Here is a 17,308-nt window from a genome sequence, read left to right as displayed (position 1 = left end):
ACAATAATGAGGGAGAATGAAGAGAAAGAATAGTCTCAGTGGTTCTCAACCAGAATGAATTTGCTCCTTACAGGATATTTGGCAACATCTGGAAACATTTTTGGTTGTCACAAGTGGCAGGGGGCATATAGTAGGCAGGAGCCCAGGATGCTGCTAAACATCCTGCAATGTACCAATCTTCCACAAACCAAGAATTATCCAGCTAAAATGTCAACAGTGGCAAGGCTGAGAAACTGGTTTCACATAGATGCTCTATGTGACTCTAAAGTAGTTTAAATAAAAGTACATCATCTTAATTGATGTCCATAGCTGTCTTATAACTGGATTACCAGATAAAATTACAGCCATTTTACAAATGAGGAACTTCGATCAAATGGGTTTTGTGTGGTTTTCCCAGAAACACATAGCTAGGGTCCCAACTTAGATCTGACACCAAATCACATCAATTTTCTCCTCTTTTGTTTGAGTCAGAGAAGATAGAGCAATTCTGCCTCGCTCCTCTTTAGTGTCCACATTAAAGAGAGCTCTTTGGCCAGCAGACGCTCTTTTATGGTAACTGAGTCCTTATGGAGTCAGGAAACTTTAATTCTGCTCTTAATTTGTCAGAGCAACAATGCTGTTCAAATAGAAATGGTATTCATTAATACATTTTATTAAATATTCTTGTTGATTTTCCCCCCAGATATCCAAATATTAACTTAATCAGCTTCGCTTTCTTTAATGAAAGAATATAACCACTGGAATTACTACAGTTGTTACTACATAAAAGCGAATTACTACATAAAAGCGAAACATTAATGTGTTCTTAGGTTTATTTTTAAATTGAATTAAATATGAAAATATAACCCATGCTTTGGGAATATTTCAAATGTCTTACATGGCCATTTTAACTATAAAGGAGGGCATTACTTAATTCCCAAAATTTCTTAGTACCTTCTAGAATTTTTTTTTTCCTCGAAGTCAGTTTCCCACAAGTTCTGTGTGGTATTACAGTGCCTCTTGATATACCCAATCTGGTATTCATTAGCACTGGATCCCAGTTGTAAGCATTTTTTTAATATAGATTTTTTTTATCTTATCTGTTATGAATAAGTAGTTTGAATAATAACTTTCCTTTGGCCAAGTGCAGTATACTGAGTCTGATGTACTTCTTGGAATAAACTGCCTCTTTTTCTTTTTTTTAATTCTGATTTTTTTTTTTTAAGTTTATAATTTTGAAAGAGACAAAGAGCAAGAGAAAGTACATGAGCAGGGAGGAGCAGAGAGAGAGGGAGAGAGAGGGAGGATCCTAAGCAGGCTCCGTGCTGGATCCCACAAAACATGAAATCATGACCTAAGCCAAAATCAAGAGTCGAGTGCTTAACTGACTGAGCTACCTAGGCATTCCTGAACTGCCTCTTTTAGTAAGAGTGTTCATCTAAGCATCACAAAAATTTTTATGTGTACTTATTGGCAATATACAAATCTATCTTTTTAAAGTGTATATTGCTTCTTGAATTTTTTTAAAAGTTACCAAGTTTTTAAAATTGTAAAATACACACTATTACTCTAAAGAATTTTTTTTTAAATACATCTTTAGAGTGACTAAAACCCCTATTCTAGTCACAGGTAAACAAATTCAAATCATGTTGTTTGCTTGCTCTTCAGCACTATTTTATACTTGCCATCATTCAAATGAGGAGGAGCAAGCAACCTATGGCTAGCATTTATTAATTTAGTAGTCACTCAGGTCATGCAGAAATGGACCTTTAATACCTCACAAGTTCCTACGGATCAAGCTACACAATTTTCTATACCTCTTCCTGGCCTAGAGCCTGCTTCAGATTCTGTGTCTCCCCTTCTCTCTGCCCTTTCCCCACGTGCTCTGTGTCTCTATCAAAAAATGAATAGACATTTTAAAAAATTAAAAAAAAAAAATAAAGCATGGAGTAGGAGACTCTGATAGTTATGCAAATTTTGTTTGTGGCTCTAGCTTTGGTAATCAAAAAAGATGAACTATTCTGGAGTCCTTGTGTGAGTAGTTAGAGCACTTCAGGAAATCACCTGTTGTAATGCATTTTGAAAGCCACTGAAAAAGGTACTAACAAATCCATACATATATATCCACCTGTAAAAGATTTAATTGAAACATTAGTCTTCTGCACTTCCTTTCTAATATGAAATTCCTTATACATAGTTTATACCAGATTAATTGCTACCCTGAAATGATATATGTTTCCAATATGAGACTTACAAAAGTAAATTTTTCCAAATAAACAGTTTTTATGCTGTTTTACTCAGTACTTCTGAATTTCTTAGTTCAGACTAATTATAGAGCTTGACTTCATTTTAAACACTTGAAAATTCTCATTTATTCTGTAAATAAGAATTTGCCTTAATGTGCTATTTGAGAACCTTGAACAGTGATACTTTAGTAGTATATGTATTTTAAAGCTAAAATAATATGGCATAACATTTTAGAATCGTAGAATGCTTTGACCAAAGATGATTTTCTTACATACTGTTTTTAAGGATATATTAAATAATAAAGAATATTGAATATACAAATGTCTTTTAGTCAATCATATAAAATGTTTTTACCCAGGTCCCTGAAGAGCCTGAACTTAATTGATATTTTTTTGTTTGTAATATTATTCTTAAAGCTGAAAGATCAGGCTCTGAGCTCACAGCTTGCACGCGCACTCTCTCACTCTCTTCTCTCTCTCTCTGTCTGTCAAAAAATAAACACTAATAAAAGAGGGGGGGCACCTGCGTGGCTCAGTCAGTTAAGCATTCAACTTCGGCTCAGGTCATGATCTCATGGTTTGTGAGTTCGAGCTCTGCATCTGGCTCTCAGCTGAGAGCTCAGAGCCTGGAGCCTGCTTCAGATTCTGTCCCTCTCTGCCCCTCCCCCACTTGCACTCTGTTTCTCTCTCTCTCTCTCTGTCTCTCTCTCTCTCTCAAAGATAAACATTAAACTTATTTTTTAATTTTTTAAAAGTGAAATTTTAGGTGTCCTTATGATTTCAGCTGCATTCAGATATCAAAAATTTAATGAATATTCACTTTTAACTTCAATCAGACACATTTAGTCCTCTATTAGTTGCTTTTCAAGAATATGATGAGTAGTTAAGTAGCATAAGAGGAGTATGGAAAAGCCCAAATATATTTAACAAACATAAATGGGTAGTTGAGTTTCTAATACTAATGTAAAGTTTTTTTTCTTTTAGAAGTTTCAAATATCTTAGGTAATTGGCAAACAGATGAGGCAGGGTGCAGTAAGGGTTTTGTAGAATGCTGGACAGCTGGAGGCTGATACTGTTCAAGGACCCTTAGGCACTATCTTGCTTTCTCCCATCAGGTTAAGAATATAACCTTTCTAATACTGTATTTGGTTCAAGAATCAGTAGGTACTAATGTTTATAAACATCCTTTAGGGGCGCCTGGGTGGCTCAGTCGGTTAAGTGTCCGACTTCGGCTCAGGTCATGATCTCACAGTTTGTGAGTTCGAGCCCCGCGTCGGGCTCTGTGCTGACAGCTCAGAGCCTGGAGCCTGTTTCAGATTCTGTGTCTCCCTCTCTCTCTGACCCTCCCCCGTTCATGCTCTGTCTCTCTCAGTCTCAAAAATAAATAAATGTTAAAAAAATTTGTTTAAAAAATCCTTTAACTGTAGTACATAAATTATTGGTGTAGTTTTTCCCCCTGAATAGTGTAGTGCTAATGTGAAGAAACAGTGAGATAAAAAGAAGTAAACTTTTCTAAATCTTTCAAGTTCCTACGTACCTTGGACATACGGTGTCATTAACAGCTGTAAACCTTTGAATTAGGGATTCTGAGGCCCAAGGAGAGCTATGCTGAAATATACCTGCTTCTCCATGTGTAGCCACCTCACCTTCAATGAAATTCTGTATTTGTGCCTAATTAAATAGGAAAGTTCATGTAACCAACCCTAAAGAGAATGTTTAGGTAGTCTCTTTATATTGTATCAAGATCACTTTTTGTAATATAAAAAGTTGATCTCTAACCTAATAACGGTGGTTTATCAGAAAGCAAAACTCATCAATAATACTTTCCTTTGATAGGAGGAAAAAACCCACCCTGAAGGGCGTTCCTTCTAAGGAATAAGCCAGAATTTGTAGAAATAAGTAAAAGAAAATGAAATTTGTGGTAGCTTAAATGAGAACATATGTTTTTAAATTACATATTCAGTTTACCATGAAGCAGTGATATAATGCAGTGTAGTGCTATACAATTTTTTAAAATCTTATGTATTTTACACATCAAGAGAACAGTGTCCCACAATTTTCAATATTCAAAACTTATGAATCTCAAAATTTCCAACATTTGGTTAAGAGATGTCTCCAGGAAAATGTAGTGTTGATTTTTACATGAAAAGGGTCTCAGGAAGTTTGGGAGATAGAAAAATAAGAGTAGTTAAGATAAGGAAAACATTGAGCTTACTTAAACCATTAAGAAAAAACACAGAAGTGGCTGTCTGGGAAGGACTCTGTTTAAATACCAGTTCAGGAAATAAGTTGTACTTATAAGAGCAGCTTTTTGAAGAGACTGATTCTGTTTTTGTGACATTGTAAAAACAACTGAATTGACCTATAAGCTATTTCAACTGCCCTTTCTTTTTGGGGGGGATGGGGAATGTAGGTCTTATGATGGGCTAGGGATGTAGCTGTTTTGTTGCTGTTACTTAGAAAAGTTGTTCTAAAAAAATATCACTCGTTCTCTATCATAAGTCATGAAAGTTCTGGAACTTATTACACAATGAATACTCGGGACATCATTGGCAGGATTCAGATTCCTTGATCAGGCATCTGTTGACATCATATTGGCCCTCGATTCTACTTTTTTTTCATTTATACTACCATGTGTTATATAGGTATGTACATTTCAAAGAACCATAAAAAAATGTAAAATAAGAGAGTTTCTAAATTAGTATTTAGTTGCAAAGAAAATTCAGCATTAAGTTAAATTTACTAAGAACACACCCAGTGTTCATTTGCAATAATAGTTTTATTTTTTTACATTCATATTTCTAAAACTTAAAAACAATATTGGAGCAACAAGTATTTGTTGATTGCAGTCCTTTTTTGCTTTGTCTAAACTATTTGCCAGATGGTTTCTGCCATGGTTATGCTAATTAAAATGCATTGCCTAATATTGCTTGCTTTGACTCATGTTTTAGCTTGAAGTTTCTCATTTTATGGCATTTGTTAACTGTGTCACCTCTTATTTACCCTACTTCCTTAAAAGTTTTTATTCCCCTTCTACCCCCACCTAGATTTGATTTTGTTTTTGGTGTTATTGTAGTGGTGATGTAATGATTTTTAGACACATGTGCTGGGTGGTTCCTGAGATTCACAAATGTTGCTAATCTGAAAAGAGAATTCCAGACACTTTTACAAGCCTGTCTCATCTAGGCTAATTTTAGAATGATTGTGTTGAATGAAATGTGCCTAAAATTGCTTATTACTCATGGTGGTGGGATCTTTTTGTCCCCGGGAAAAGGGGGTAGTTAAAAATTATCACAAAAGTATATTAGTGTGCCTGATTCAATAAAAGTGCTATTTTTTTGTTATTTTAATTCGTATTCAAAAGTTGGAACTTGGAATAAAATGAAATTTGGAGTAAATTTGAGCTAAAATTATGCAAAGAATTCTAAAACATAGCTTAAAATGAAAAAAAAAGTGATGATATCCTTATAAATTTGAGTTGGCTATAAACTTGAGTTTTTATGCTTACTGCATATATTACTGCGTTAAACATTATTCTTTTGTAAGGTCCTTTTAGTTTACATGCAAAATAATAATGGAGTCGTATGGATTAAGATGCTAAGTTATATTGCTGATTGGTTTAAAATAAGAAATTTAGGATTAGAGAAATATAAAATTATAAGAACAAATTCTGTCTGCTAATCAGGCCAGAACTGTTAGAGCGCATGTTCTGAGTGCTGCCTCCTCGCTAAGAAATTATATAATATAGCTTTCAGAGTCAAAAGAATTTTGAGTATTATGTCAGCTGTTACAATATTTTGGTGTTTCCTTTTAGACAGCTGATCTCTCATCTTGGATATACCATATAAACAGCCCTATTCCCAAATAAAAGTGCTGAGTGAAGCTATTGCTTAATTCATTCTACTTTGCTAAAAACTTACATTTGTAGAATTTTTTCATAAACTGATTTTTAGATTAAATTATTATTTGCATGGAAGTTCCTAAAGCAAGATTAACACAACAGCCCAATATACAACTTTCAACAAGCTGTATATTTGAGAATGGAATGAGAGTCATTGATTTTCAGTAGGAAATTAAGAGTTGTTCTCCAATAATAAATTGCTAGGTTCTGACAAAGACTAATGGGATTAAGTAAGTGTGACTCTGTAATAAGTTTAAGCCTAAGCATCTTTTTTGGCCTTGAATGAACAAGGTACTGCTGTTGGTTAAAGTCAGTCACATCATACAACCTGCTGGCTAGCTGTCTTGCTGTAGAAACTGTAACGTAAGACCCTTGAAATAGATGCCATCATCAGCCCTGGCCCACAAGCATTTATCTATTTAAATACATGACAGAAGATGGTGCAAGAGAGTTCAGCAGCTATTCGTGTGGTAGGAGTGGTTATTGTATTAGAACCTACTTTATTGTAGACCAGCAATTTTTGAGTTAAAACTCTACAGCTGTTTCTCTTCCTTTTCTTACATCATTCTCTTCTCTCTCTCTCTCTTTTTTTTTTTTAAGCAATAAACTCAATTATTTTTCCCACAAACATTTTGTGTAGATCCAAGGAGCAACAAATTCCAACTTCCTACATAGCAGTAGCAACCTTGTTATCTGTTTGAATACATCTCAGTATTCTACTTTTTTTTTTTTTTTATCTTTTAAAAGGCAACGGACAGCCAAGACGTAGGTCCATCCAAGACTTGACTGTTACTGGAACAGAACCTGGTCAGGTAAGACTTGACATTTGAATTCTCTGTCTTTGAAGGAGAATAATGGGCAGAAGTTAAGAATTAACTATAATATATATACAATGCAAAAGTAATTTTATGAGTTCATCTAAAATTGTGGTAGAAAAGTTCATTGGCACTTGAATTTAAATACTTAGGAGAAAAAAGTATAGATGCCATTATTAGGTTAACTTGAAGGATAATTTATCAAACTAAGTTGATTAATTCAATAGTGCTCCATGTATATTATATGGTTTTTATATATGATTTAATAAGGAAGTATCAACTGTGTAATACAACACTTTGTCATTATCCCTGTCTCTAAAGTGAATCATAATGACTCCTTTTTAGCAATAAGGTCAAAAAGATTTTTTTTACTAATTATTTTACTATAATTACTAATACTTATTAATAAATATTTCCGCAACAAAATGTCACTCCTGTAGCATCACATAAGGCAGTAACATACCTAGATGACTCTAACATCTTTCATTTTTGTCATATCCACTGGATTTTTATTTTTGTGAAATATGCTTAAGACTGTTTACTAAGCACATGGGTAAATTCTAGAAAGGCTTCTATCACACTTGCTAAGATTTTCTTCATCTTACATTTCTGGATGCTCTTCTAAACTCCTCTTACCTTTTTATCACTTTCTTTCAAAATGATCCAGACAGTGCTATAATTTAAACCATTAGTGACTAGTACAGACTTTTAACCAACAAGTATATAAAAGTGGCAGCTCAGCCATTGTTTTTTCTGTTATTCAGATCAATAGACTTGACATATGTAATTTATATATTTTTAAAATTAATGAGAATTACGAGGTATTTGTTGATTTGTTTTCAGTTGTGTTCAAATAAATTTTGAGTATGCCATATATCTGAAGTCATAAAAATATCACGTTATAGTCCATATTTATGTAAAATTACAGGATTATATATTATAAACAAAGTGACTTAACTTATGGTAAAATGTAGTGGTACTTTTCATTCCAGAAAGGTGTTTTATTATTACTTCATTTTTTATAAATCTTTTAAATTTTAGAGAATCTTTGTAGTCATTAATGAAAATTTGAAAGCCCTTTATAGCCATCAACTTAACTAACAAAAACCACTTGAGATATTTAAATGATAAAGATCCTTGATCTTCATTTATATCTGGAAATATTTTTATTTCTCACAATGCCTATACACACACACATACATTATACATATATGTTAACTTATTATATATGATAGTAAGTGACCCTAAATCTGAAGGTATTGTAAATGAATACAGTCATTTTATTTTACTTTATTTTATTTTATTTTATGACTTTTTCTGTATATCTGCTTTTATGAAACTCCAGAACTTTTGGATGAAATTTCCCACTTTCTCCCCCTCAAATACGTCAAGTATTAATGAGGGCATTTAGTAACAGATAGTTCGGCCTCTGGTATTTGCTTTGATTCCTCAGAGGCTTGATGAGCTCAGCCTTTTAAACTCTGTTTACTATTGCCATTGATATTCCAGTTATGAGAAATTATCGCCAAGTGTTCTCCCTTCAACTGGGAATGAGAAGCCTGCTCTAAGGCAATTCAGGAGCATCTGCTAGTGCAAGTGCTTTTCTCTGTGCTCAACAGTAATGGCATTGGCTGTAATTCAGGACTGACCTCACCAACAGCAAGCATTACTTATTTCCTCATAAGTTTTATATTTCTTGAGATTATGATTGTTACCCTTTTCATTTACAAGACCTTCAGTAGGAAAATCCTGGAACTGAGACACACTACGGTTGTTTGATAGTCATTTGCCTGAATTGTCACGGACCGCTATAGATTTCGAGTGAGGGGGAATTTGGGGTGGCAGTGCAACGTGTTCTAAGACAGATGATATGTAGCCATTGTACAGCCAGTTGTTAATATTGATCAACTCTTTCAAAATTATTTAAGTGTTATAAACTTAAAATGTCAGTTTGGGATGAGGATGGCAAATAATAATCCTAATGATTAGAAAATCCTAAACATTTTCCCTTGAAATGTTTAATGGCAAATGACCATTAAATCTTTTTAATTACTCATGAAAATAACATTAATTATATGAAAAGAAAAGTATGCACAATCTGGATTTTCAGAATTGAAGGTATACTTCTTTTTAAAGTCTGGCTACACAGTGATAAAACATCCATGGGAGGTTTTGGTTGGTTGGTTCGTTGGTTGGTTGGTTGGTTGGTTGGCTGGTTGGTTGGTTTTAGCCATGGAAATTGATAAAGAACATGAAGAAAAGAATTTGCCCATCCTGTATAGTCATCAGAGGAAGAGAGAAAACTTATTAATAGAAATTAAGATTACATCTTATACAGAAAAGTAAAGTGAGTAGAGTTTATACTTTGGAGCTTGATTCAAGACTGACCTTAGAGCATCTGGGTGTCCCAGTCATCTGACTTCAGCTCAGGTTATGATCTCATGGTTTGTGAATTTGAGTCCCACATCGGGTGAGCTCGAGCCCTGCTTCGGGTAAGCCCTGCTTCAGGTAAGCACGAGCCCTGCCCTGCATCGGATGAGCACCAGCCCCACTTCTCTCTCTCTCTCCCTCTCTCTCTCTCTCTCCCTCCCTCCCACTCTCCTCCCTCCCTCCCTCCCTCCCTCCCTCCCTCCCTCCCTCTCCCTCCCTCTCTCTTTCTCTGTCTGCCCTTTGCTCATTTGTGCCCTCTCTCAAAAAAAAAAAAAAAAAAAACAACTTAAAATCACTTAGACTTTACATCCGTAAATTAAAATTAAATTGGTTGTTTTCATACTGCCATTTCTCTTGAGTGGAACAGTGAATGAAGCAAGCTTCTGAATTAAAGGTAGTTGCAAGTATTTGTGTAAAATATTGCATCCTTACAACTTACTTTTAAATTAATTCAGGTTTGTATTTAATCAGGAAACTTATTAAGCACGCATAATGGATCTGGCATCTTAGATACTTTGAAAACATACTGAGAAGGAAAACAGCAGCCCCAGGATGTCTAGGGACTGATCTGACACTGAGGCCTCAAGTACTGTTATAGAATCTGGACATAATAATTTCTCAGAACACCAGTAGACAGTGTTATGCTAGGACCATGATAAGATGAGGCAAAACAAGAACATATAATGTTGTCTCAGCACAGACAAAACCAAGGTCGCTGTGGCACACACAAAATACCAAACGTTGCCTTCTAGCTGATGTGAGTGACTACTTTACCAGCTGCAGCTTTATCCTCACTCTAGTCTGCCTTCCCTGTAGAATTGCCTCTGCTTTCTGACAGTAGCCAATCTAGAGTGAACCCCTCCTTCCTTGGAGCCTGCCCCCAAATCTATAAGCTCTCTCTCAAACCCTCTCAGAGAGACCCCACAGTCCCCCATAGTGAGCACTGTGCTTCATTGCAATGAATGTTAAACCCATTGCATCCCACCATGGGTATATTCCTGGTGGTCTTTGGCTAGGAAACATTGACAATCCTAAGAAGTCCCAGCCCCCTGATGTTTTTGGGCACATCAGACGTATGCCCAGATCAATTAGAGAACTATAGTAGTAACAGCCACCATTTATTTGTTGTGCACCACCTTGTGCCAGTCAGGCCTTTATGTTATTTAAATCTTAACCCTGTAAATTTGGTACTTTTTATTTTCCTCATTTTGCAGATGAATAAACTGAGGGCTAGAGAAACATTCCTAAATGTCTTCCCTTGTACTGCCAGTAATGGGTATAACCAAGTTATGAATCCAGATCAATTCCAGAACACACAAACTACGCTGTCCTTCTGTCTTGCGTGCAAAACTGCATGTATTGTGTGCTAAAGTAATCCTATATCTCTTCCATTTCAAGTGTTTTGACTTCCAGTAGTCTGCATCATGATTACTAATTTAAGTAGTTTTCAGTGATGATGAGTTTTAGCTTTACCATATTATTGAGCAAGGCTAATCCACCTTGATAATAAATTTCTACAGATGGCTGCACAAATTTATTTTTTATACATCTGGGTAAGCCTTTCTATGTTTTACTAAAATTAAATATTTTCATGTATGTCTGCATGTCCTTTCTAGAATTGTATCCAATATAGATCTGTTTTCAAGATGTCTCTTGGAGGGGGCAGCAGTCAGTAAAAATCACAACTGCAAGATGATGTGATTATGATTACTTAGAGAACTAGGCATGCTGTATTTTTATATGGACTTTAAAATCTACTTTTATTAGTCAGATATATACCTCAAGGCAAGCTCTTTAATTTTCCTGAGGTTTAGCAATCTTATGTACCAGCGGGGACCATAACACTCACCCCATGGGGTTCTTACAACATGCAAAAGTACCAGACACACTGTATATGTTTAGCAATGTATACCCACCTCCCCATAGTATACTTCCCAGGGTACTTACCACTTCCTTGCTCTCACTATAGTATATTTTTGTTTTGGTTTAGTTTTTTGGTTTTGGGGCTTTTTTGGGGGGGGGGGAGTGGGGCAATTTTTTAATTCAAGTTAGTTAACCTACAGTGTAGTCTTGGCTTCAGGAGTAGAACCCAGTGATTCATCTCTTACATCCCAAAAAGTGCCCTCCTTAATGGCCATCACCCATTTAACCCATCCCCCCACCAACTGCCCCTCCAGCAACCCTCAGTTTGTTCTCTGTGTTTAAGAGTCTCTTACGGTTTGCCTCCCTCACTGTTTTTATCTTATTGTACCTTCCCTTCCCCTGTGTTCATCTGTTGAGTTTCTCAGATTCCATACATGTCTCACTATAGTATATTACTATCCAGAAATAAAACAAAAATAGCACTAAGAAAGAAGTAAAATCCCATTGGCATTCAATTATTTCTATATCAAAGAGAAGCTTCTGTTAAGGATCATAGAAAGTATTTGCCTTAAAGACCTAATTTAATCACATATCAATTGTTATTTATTCAAGGGATATAATTTATTATACTACTTCTTTATCCTCAGTCTGCATCTCCGTCAGGATAATTTTCTGTTAAAGGTCTAAATCAGAGACTTCCTTAATAGTTTTAAATAATTACTGGCTCAGGGGTGCCTGGGTGGCTCAGTTGGTTGAACGTCTGACTTTGGCTCAGCTCATGATCTTGCTGGGTTTGTGAGTTTGAGCCCCACATCAGGCTCTGTGCTGACAACTCAGAGCCTGGAGCCTCCTTCAGATTCTGTGTCTCCCTCTCTCTCTGCCCCTCCCATGCTCATGCTCTGTCTCTCTCTGTCTCTCAATAATAAATAAATGTTAAAAAAAATTTAAATAATTCCTGGTTCATAGTACACCTTTCTCTTGGAGAATTTAAAGACCAAAAGACCATATAAGAATAATAAAATTCTAAAATTTCGTTAATGAATTTCCTTATAGTGAAGCTAGAATTAGACTGAGCCTATACCTTCAGATTAGAAAGAATGTTATCAGTATTACCTGTCATGTATGGATTTAATTGAATTATCTGTGACTGCTATAATGGAGGAAGTACCCTTGTAAAACCACATCACCAACTTGATACCCATTTCTTTTTAATGTTTATATTATTCAGATGTTACTTCAGCAAAATTATTATATAAATCACTATTTAATCTCTGTGTTTTGTGTTTGTATAATCTTAGCAAGTAAGAAAATTTCTAAGGGTTTTAAATAGCTTTTAAATTTCAGTCTAAATAGTATCTCTGGCCATAAATTCTTATAAAAATATTTTCCCAGTCGTTCAGGTGAGACATAAAAAGCAAAGCTTTATTTTTGTCTGTAAAATAACTCCCAATTCCTTTTTATAAATATAGCGATAAAGTTCTGGGCAAAGTCCAATTCTGTTTCATGTCCACTGATGGTAATTTGCCCTCTGGTTTAATTTTGGGCTAGTATTCTTTTGCTGCCTTAAATTGCACTGTGGCATTTCTGAACTCTCGTAACCACTTTCATATCCAATCCTGTGGTAAGTCAAGTTTCTCTGTCTCGCTTAAACTTTACAGTTTGTATAAGAATAAAGTAATTGTAAATATCCTGAAGGAAGGAGGAACCCAAATGAGTTTTAATAGTTTGAGAGTATATATAATCGTAAGAATTTCACCAGTGATTTTTTTAATAGCTACTATAAAATAAGACTATACCTTAGTTTGCAAGCAGTAACATAACTTTAACCCATAAAATCGTTTGATTTTTTTCACTGTCAAATATTACCTGATCCTCTTACTTATATCATGTATTTTTCACGTGTTCAAAAAATACAGTTATGGCTTGTTTTTAAATATTTCTTCAGTTTTTTAATATGAACATTTTAGCATATTGTTATTCTTTGAGATACCAATTTCTTGAAATAGGAAGACTTATTTAATTTAAGGATATAAATTTAGCTCATGTCTTTTTGTAGTTTTAAGGAAAGACTAGTTTTGAAACTTGACTTAAGAATATTAGTCTTATTTCTTAGTTTTTATAGCCATAGGAAATCTCAAGTAGAACAAATGATTATGCACCTGGGGTGCTAAATGTTCTTGGAAAGTAGAGAGTGAAAAATAAATGAGTAGTTCTCCTGGGAAAGATTTAAACTTAAGGAATACGGTACTATAATTTGTACTAGGTCCAGATAGGAATATGTGTTTTAACATGACAAATGGTCAGTGGCTTTTTTAAAAAAATTTTTTTAATGTTTATTTATTTTTGAGACAGAGAGAGACAGAGCATGAACAGGGGAGGGTCAGAGAGAGAGGGAGACACAGAAGCCGAAGCAGGCTCCAGGCTCTGAGCTGTCAGCACAGAGCCCGACACAGGGCTCGAACTCAACAGACCATGAGATCATTACCTGAGCTGAAGTCGGAAGCTCAACTGAGCCACCCAGATGCCCCGCTTTTTTTTTTTTTTTTTGAATACAAATTCATTCTTATCTTTTGTAAGCCCAAGTCTTACTTATACTGTATCTTGTTTAATTTCTCATAACTTATATTGAGTCTCACGTGTCCACAAACACTTGTATTTATTTCTCCTCTTAAAATATTAAAGTAAGAATATTAGCACAAAATTAGATTGACTCTGAAACCCCCCTCTGCCAGCATTTTGAAGAAAAATTGTTCTTGGTTTATAATAGAAATTATAACTATGGCCAAATCATTTTATCCTTAAGTCATCAAAACTTTCTTTTAGTCAGAGAAGGTTTAAAGAACTCGTGAGTAATGTCATAGAGTCTGTACTTGTTTTACCAAGGGTAACAACTTCCTAAGAGGAAGAGTTACATATTTCATCACTGGTTCTCTTTGGTGTGTATTCTAATTCTCCTGAGTACAAAAGGTAAACGAGTCTAAACACCCATCTTATATCTGAGTGCTAACAGTTTATGTTATCATTTTATTCAGTGAGTATTTATTATGTAGTTACTGTATATTCAGCAATATCCTAAATCCTGGGGAGTACAAAATAAAAGTATACATGATTTCTCCCCTTAGGATATTATAATGCTTTTGAGGAATAGCAACCTTTGAGGGTAATATAAACTATTTCCAGCTCAAGTTTAAGTTTATGTAGTAGCAGACTATAAATACAGCCAAACTTCAAAGGAGAAAAATGTCTTTGTGATAGGAATTAGTCACTAAATATGTTTTATAGAAAGAACTGTGATTTTGATCTTGAGAGGGAATTGTTAGGTGCTGCAAGTGCACTCATATATTCCTATATTGTGATACAACCTAATTATCATTCATTTAGTGAGCATTTTTATCGTGTCAAGAACCCCTTCAGGTACTTTATTTCATTTGATTTTTTACAAACTGATGAAGTGGGTAATACTGTCCTCATTTTACTGTTGAGTCTTAGAGGTTAAATAACTTACCTAAAGCCACAGTGCTAATAAATGGCAAGCTAAAGACTCCAGTTCTGTGTTTTATTGTCTCCAGTGCCTGACTTCTTAAACTATTACTACTACTTCTCATCCACACTTGATAAATGAGCTTAAGGGCTGAGTTATTCAAGTTTACACAGCTATCAATGGCAGAACTGGGATTTAAGCCCAGGTCTGCAAAATATATTTAGACTAAATCATGTGAGTTTGCTGATATTTTGATGTTTAAAAATGTCAGTTTTGGAGCTCCTGGGTGGCTCAGTCAGCTAAGCGTCCAACTTCAGCTCAGGTCATGGTCTTGTAGTTTGTGAGTTCAAGCCCTGCATCAGGCTATCTGCTGTTAGCACAGACCCTGCTTTGGGTTCTGTCCCCCTCTCTCTGTGCCCCTCCCCTGCTTGTGTGCGCTTGCTCGCTTGCGCTCTCTCTCTCTCAAAAATAAACATTTTTTTTTAAAAAGTTTCATATAGTTCAGTTTTCATACTTGGTCTTTGCACTAGACCATATAATCCTTGGATGAATATGGAGTCAAGATTAAAAACAGGGAGAGAAAGAGGGGCATAAGGAATTGTCAGAGTAGAGAACATCTGGATAAGGTAAAACCTGCCAATGGAGGGTCAGGAATGCCAGGGTGAAAATTTCAGAATTATTCCACAACAACCAGTAAATGAACATTTTGTACTTTACACACTGCTAGAATAAAGCAGTCTTCAAACACAGGGTTTGGCTTTGTGCTCAAAGAACCAAGAATATAACAAGAATGAGCATTTAATGTGGAAGGGACTCTGAGGTGAGCCTTACAGAATGGAGAGGAATTAGCAAGGAGGAGAGAACTGAATGAGTATTGTTATACACAGGGCACCTTCGTAAGTGTGGCATGCATAAACTAAGGTTTTGGAAAAGACCGGTCTGATAATTGAGTTGAAAATTGTTTATGGTATAGAAAAGCTTTTTGGAATTTCAGTAGGTACCCAAGATGAGAGTAACATTCCACCAGTCATTTCTTCAATTATTTTATGATTTATTTCCGAACTTGTTATAAAAGTGCCTTTTATTTTTAGTACCCTCAATTCATTGTGAGTTGTCAAAACTTAACAGAACGTTAGTAGTGAATGATACACTAAAAGTCATCACATCTTTAACCCAGCCCCAACCCCTCTGTAGAGAAAGGAGACTTCTTCAAATAAACTAAATCAGACGTTGTACTATAATTAGATTTCACATCTGCTAATTTCTACTCAAGGGTACTTTCCACTGCTGTATTGCCCCTCATTTTACTTAATACAGTCTTTGAGTGTTTTCCTTTTTTCTTTTTTTTTTTTCTAATGTTCATTCATTTCTTGAGAGAGACAGAGACAGAGTGTGAGCAGGGGTGGGGCAGAGAGAGAGAGGGAGACACAGAATCCAAAGCAGACTCCAGGCTCTGAGCTGCCAGCACAGAGTCCAGTGTGGGGCTCGAACTTACAAACTGTGAGATCATGACCTGAGCCGAAGTCAGACGCCCAACCAACTGAGCCACCCAGGCAGCCCTTTGAGTGTTTTTCTGTGTTTACATATTGAAATTGGACATAAGGTTCTTCATGAATGTATGTGCTTTTTATGTTTTACTTTGTATAACTCCATATTCTTTTTTGTGTCTTCTGTAGGGTATTCACTAACACTTCAAGAAAAACAGGTGCTTTTAAAAAAAAAGATTCTTATAAAATCCATTTTAGTTCATATGTCCTTTGAGACTTTTTAATATATGAAATAACAATACATAGATAAGAATATATGAATATGTAAGTTGCGAAAGCTGATTATAAAATGGACACTCATGAATCCACCACACAGCTTAGGAAATGGAACATGATCGATGCCTAGGAGTCTTTTCTTTGTATTCCTTGCCTGTGGCCTCCCTGTCATCCACCAGCCTACAGTACCTTTTTCTCTCAGACCACATTTCTAGACTTTTTATAAATATCTCCAGTTAAGAAATTATCTTCTCTTAAATGGAATTTAAGTTTGTTAAATGTAGTTTCATAGATGGCTGTTAAATTTTGTCAAATGCCTTTTTATATATCTATTGAGAATTTTCTCCTTTAATCTGTTAATATAATGAATTGGATTAATAGAATTCCTATCATCAAGTGGCCTTTGCATTTGTGGGATACCCTCAATTTTTCAAATTATTTTTATTGTCTTTACATTGCCAAATTTAATTTGCTAGTGTAATTTTTAGGACTTTTAACTTTGCATATATTTTCATCAGTGAGGTTAGCTAGTAGTATTTCTTATTCTGTTGTTTCTTAATCAGGTTTATTGCTTTCACAGAATGAGTCAAGAAGTGTTTCTTTTTTCTAGAATAATTTCTTTAAGATGGAAAGTGATATTTTCTTGATTGTTTGATAGAACTCAACTGTAAAATCCTCTGGGCTTGGTGTTTTCTTTAATGTATAGAAATTTTGGTGATTTATATTTTTTTGGAATTTGTTACACTTGATTTTTTTTTGTTTTATTTTTAATTTACTAACCACCAAATTTTTGTAGTATTCTCATTTTTATTTTGTTATCGGAGGGGGGG

General features: G+C 35.0%; 1 protein-coding gene across 7 annotated transcripts in view; it reads left to right on the top strand.

The window, feature by feature from the left end:
• MAP3K7 (mitogen-activated protein kinase kinase kinase 7) overlaps positions 1-17,308 on the top strand; it is a 96,835-nt gene that overhangs the window by 48,089 nt on the left and 31,438 nt on the right. For all 7 annotated transcript variants that reach the window (XR_006217745.1, XR_006217746.1, XR_006217744.1 and 4 more), the window contains one exon: positions 6,874-6,938. Coding sequence is in view for 2 of the 7 variants with exons in the window: in XM_042986814.1 (XP_042842748.1) it covers positions 6,874-6,938 (65 nt within the window). In the remaining 5 variants the exon portion in view is untranslated. The remainder of the gene's footprint in view (positions 1-6,873; positions 6,939-17,308) is intronic.

The sequence above is a fragment of the Panthera tigris genome, chromosome B2, assembly GCF_018350195.1.
Source record: "Panthera tigris isolate Pti1 chromosome B2, P.tigris_Pti1_mat1.1, whole genome shotgun sequence".
NCBI classification, from domain to species: domain Eukaryota; kingdom Metazoa; phylum Chordata; class Mammalia; order Carnivora; family Felidae; genus Panthera; species Panthera tigris.
The sequence above is the reverse complement of the archived record's forward strand: the minus strand, read 5'-3'. Positions and strand labels throughout refer to the sequence as shown.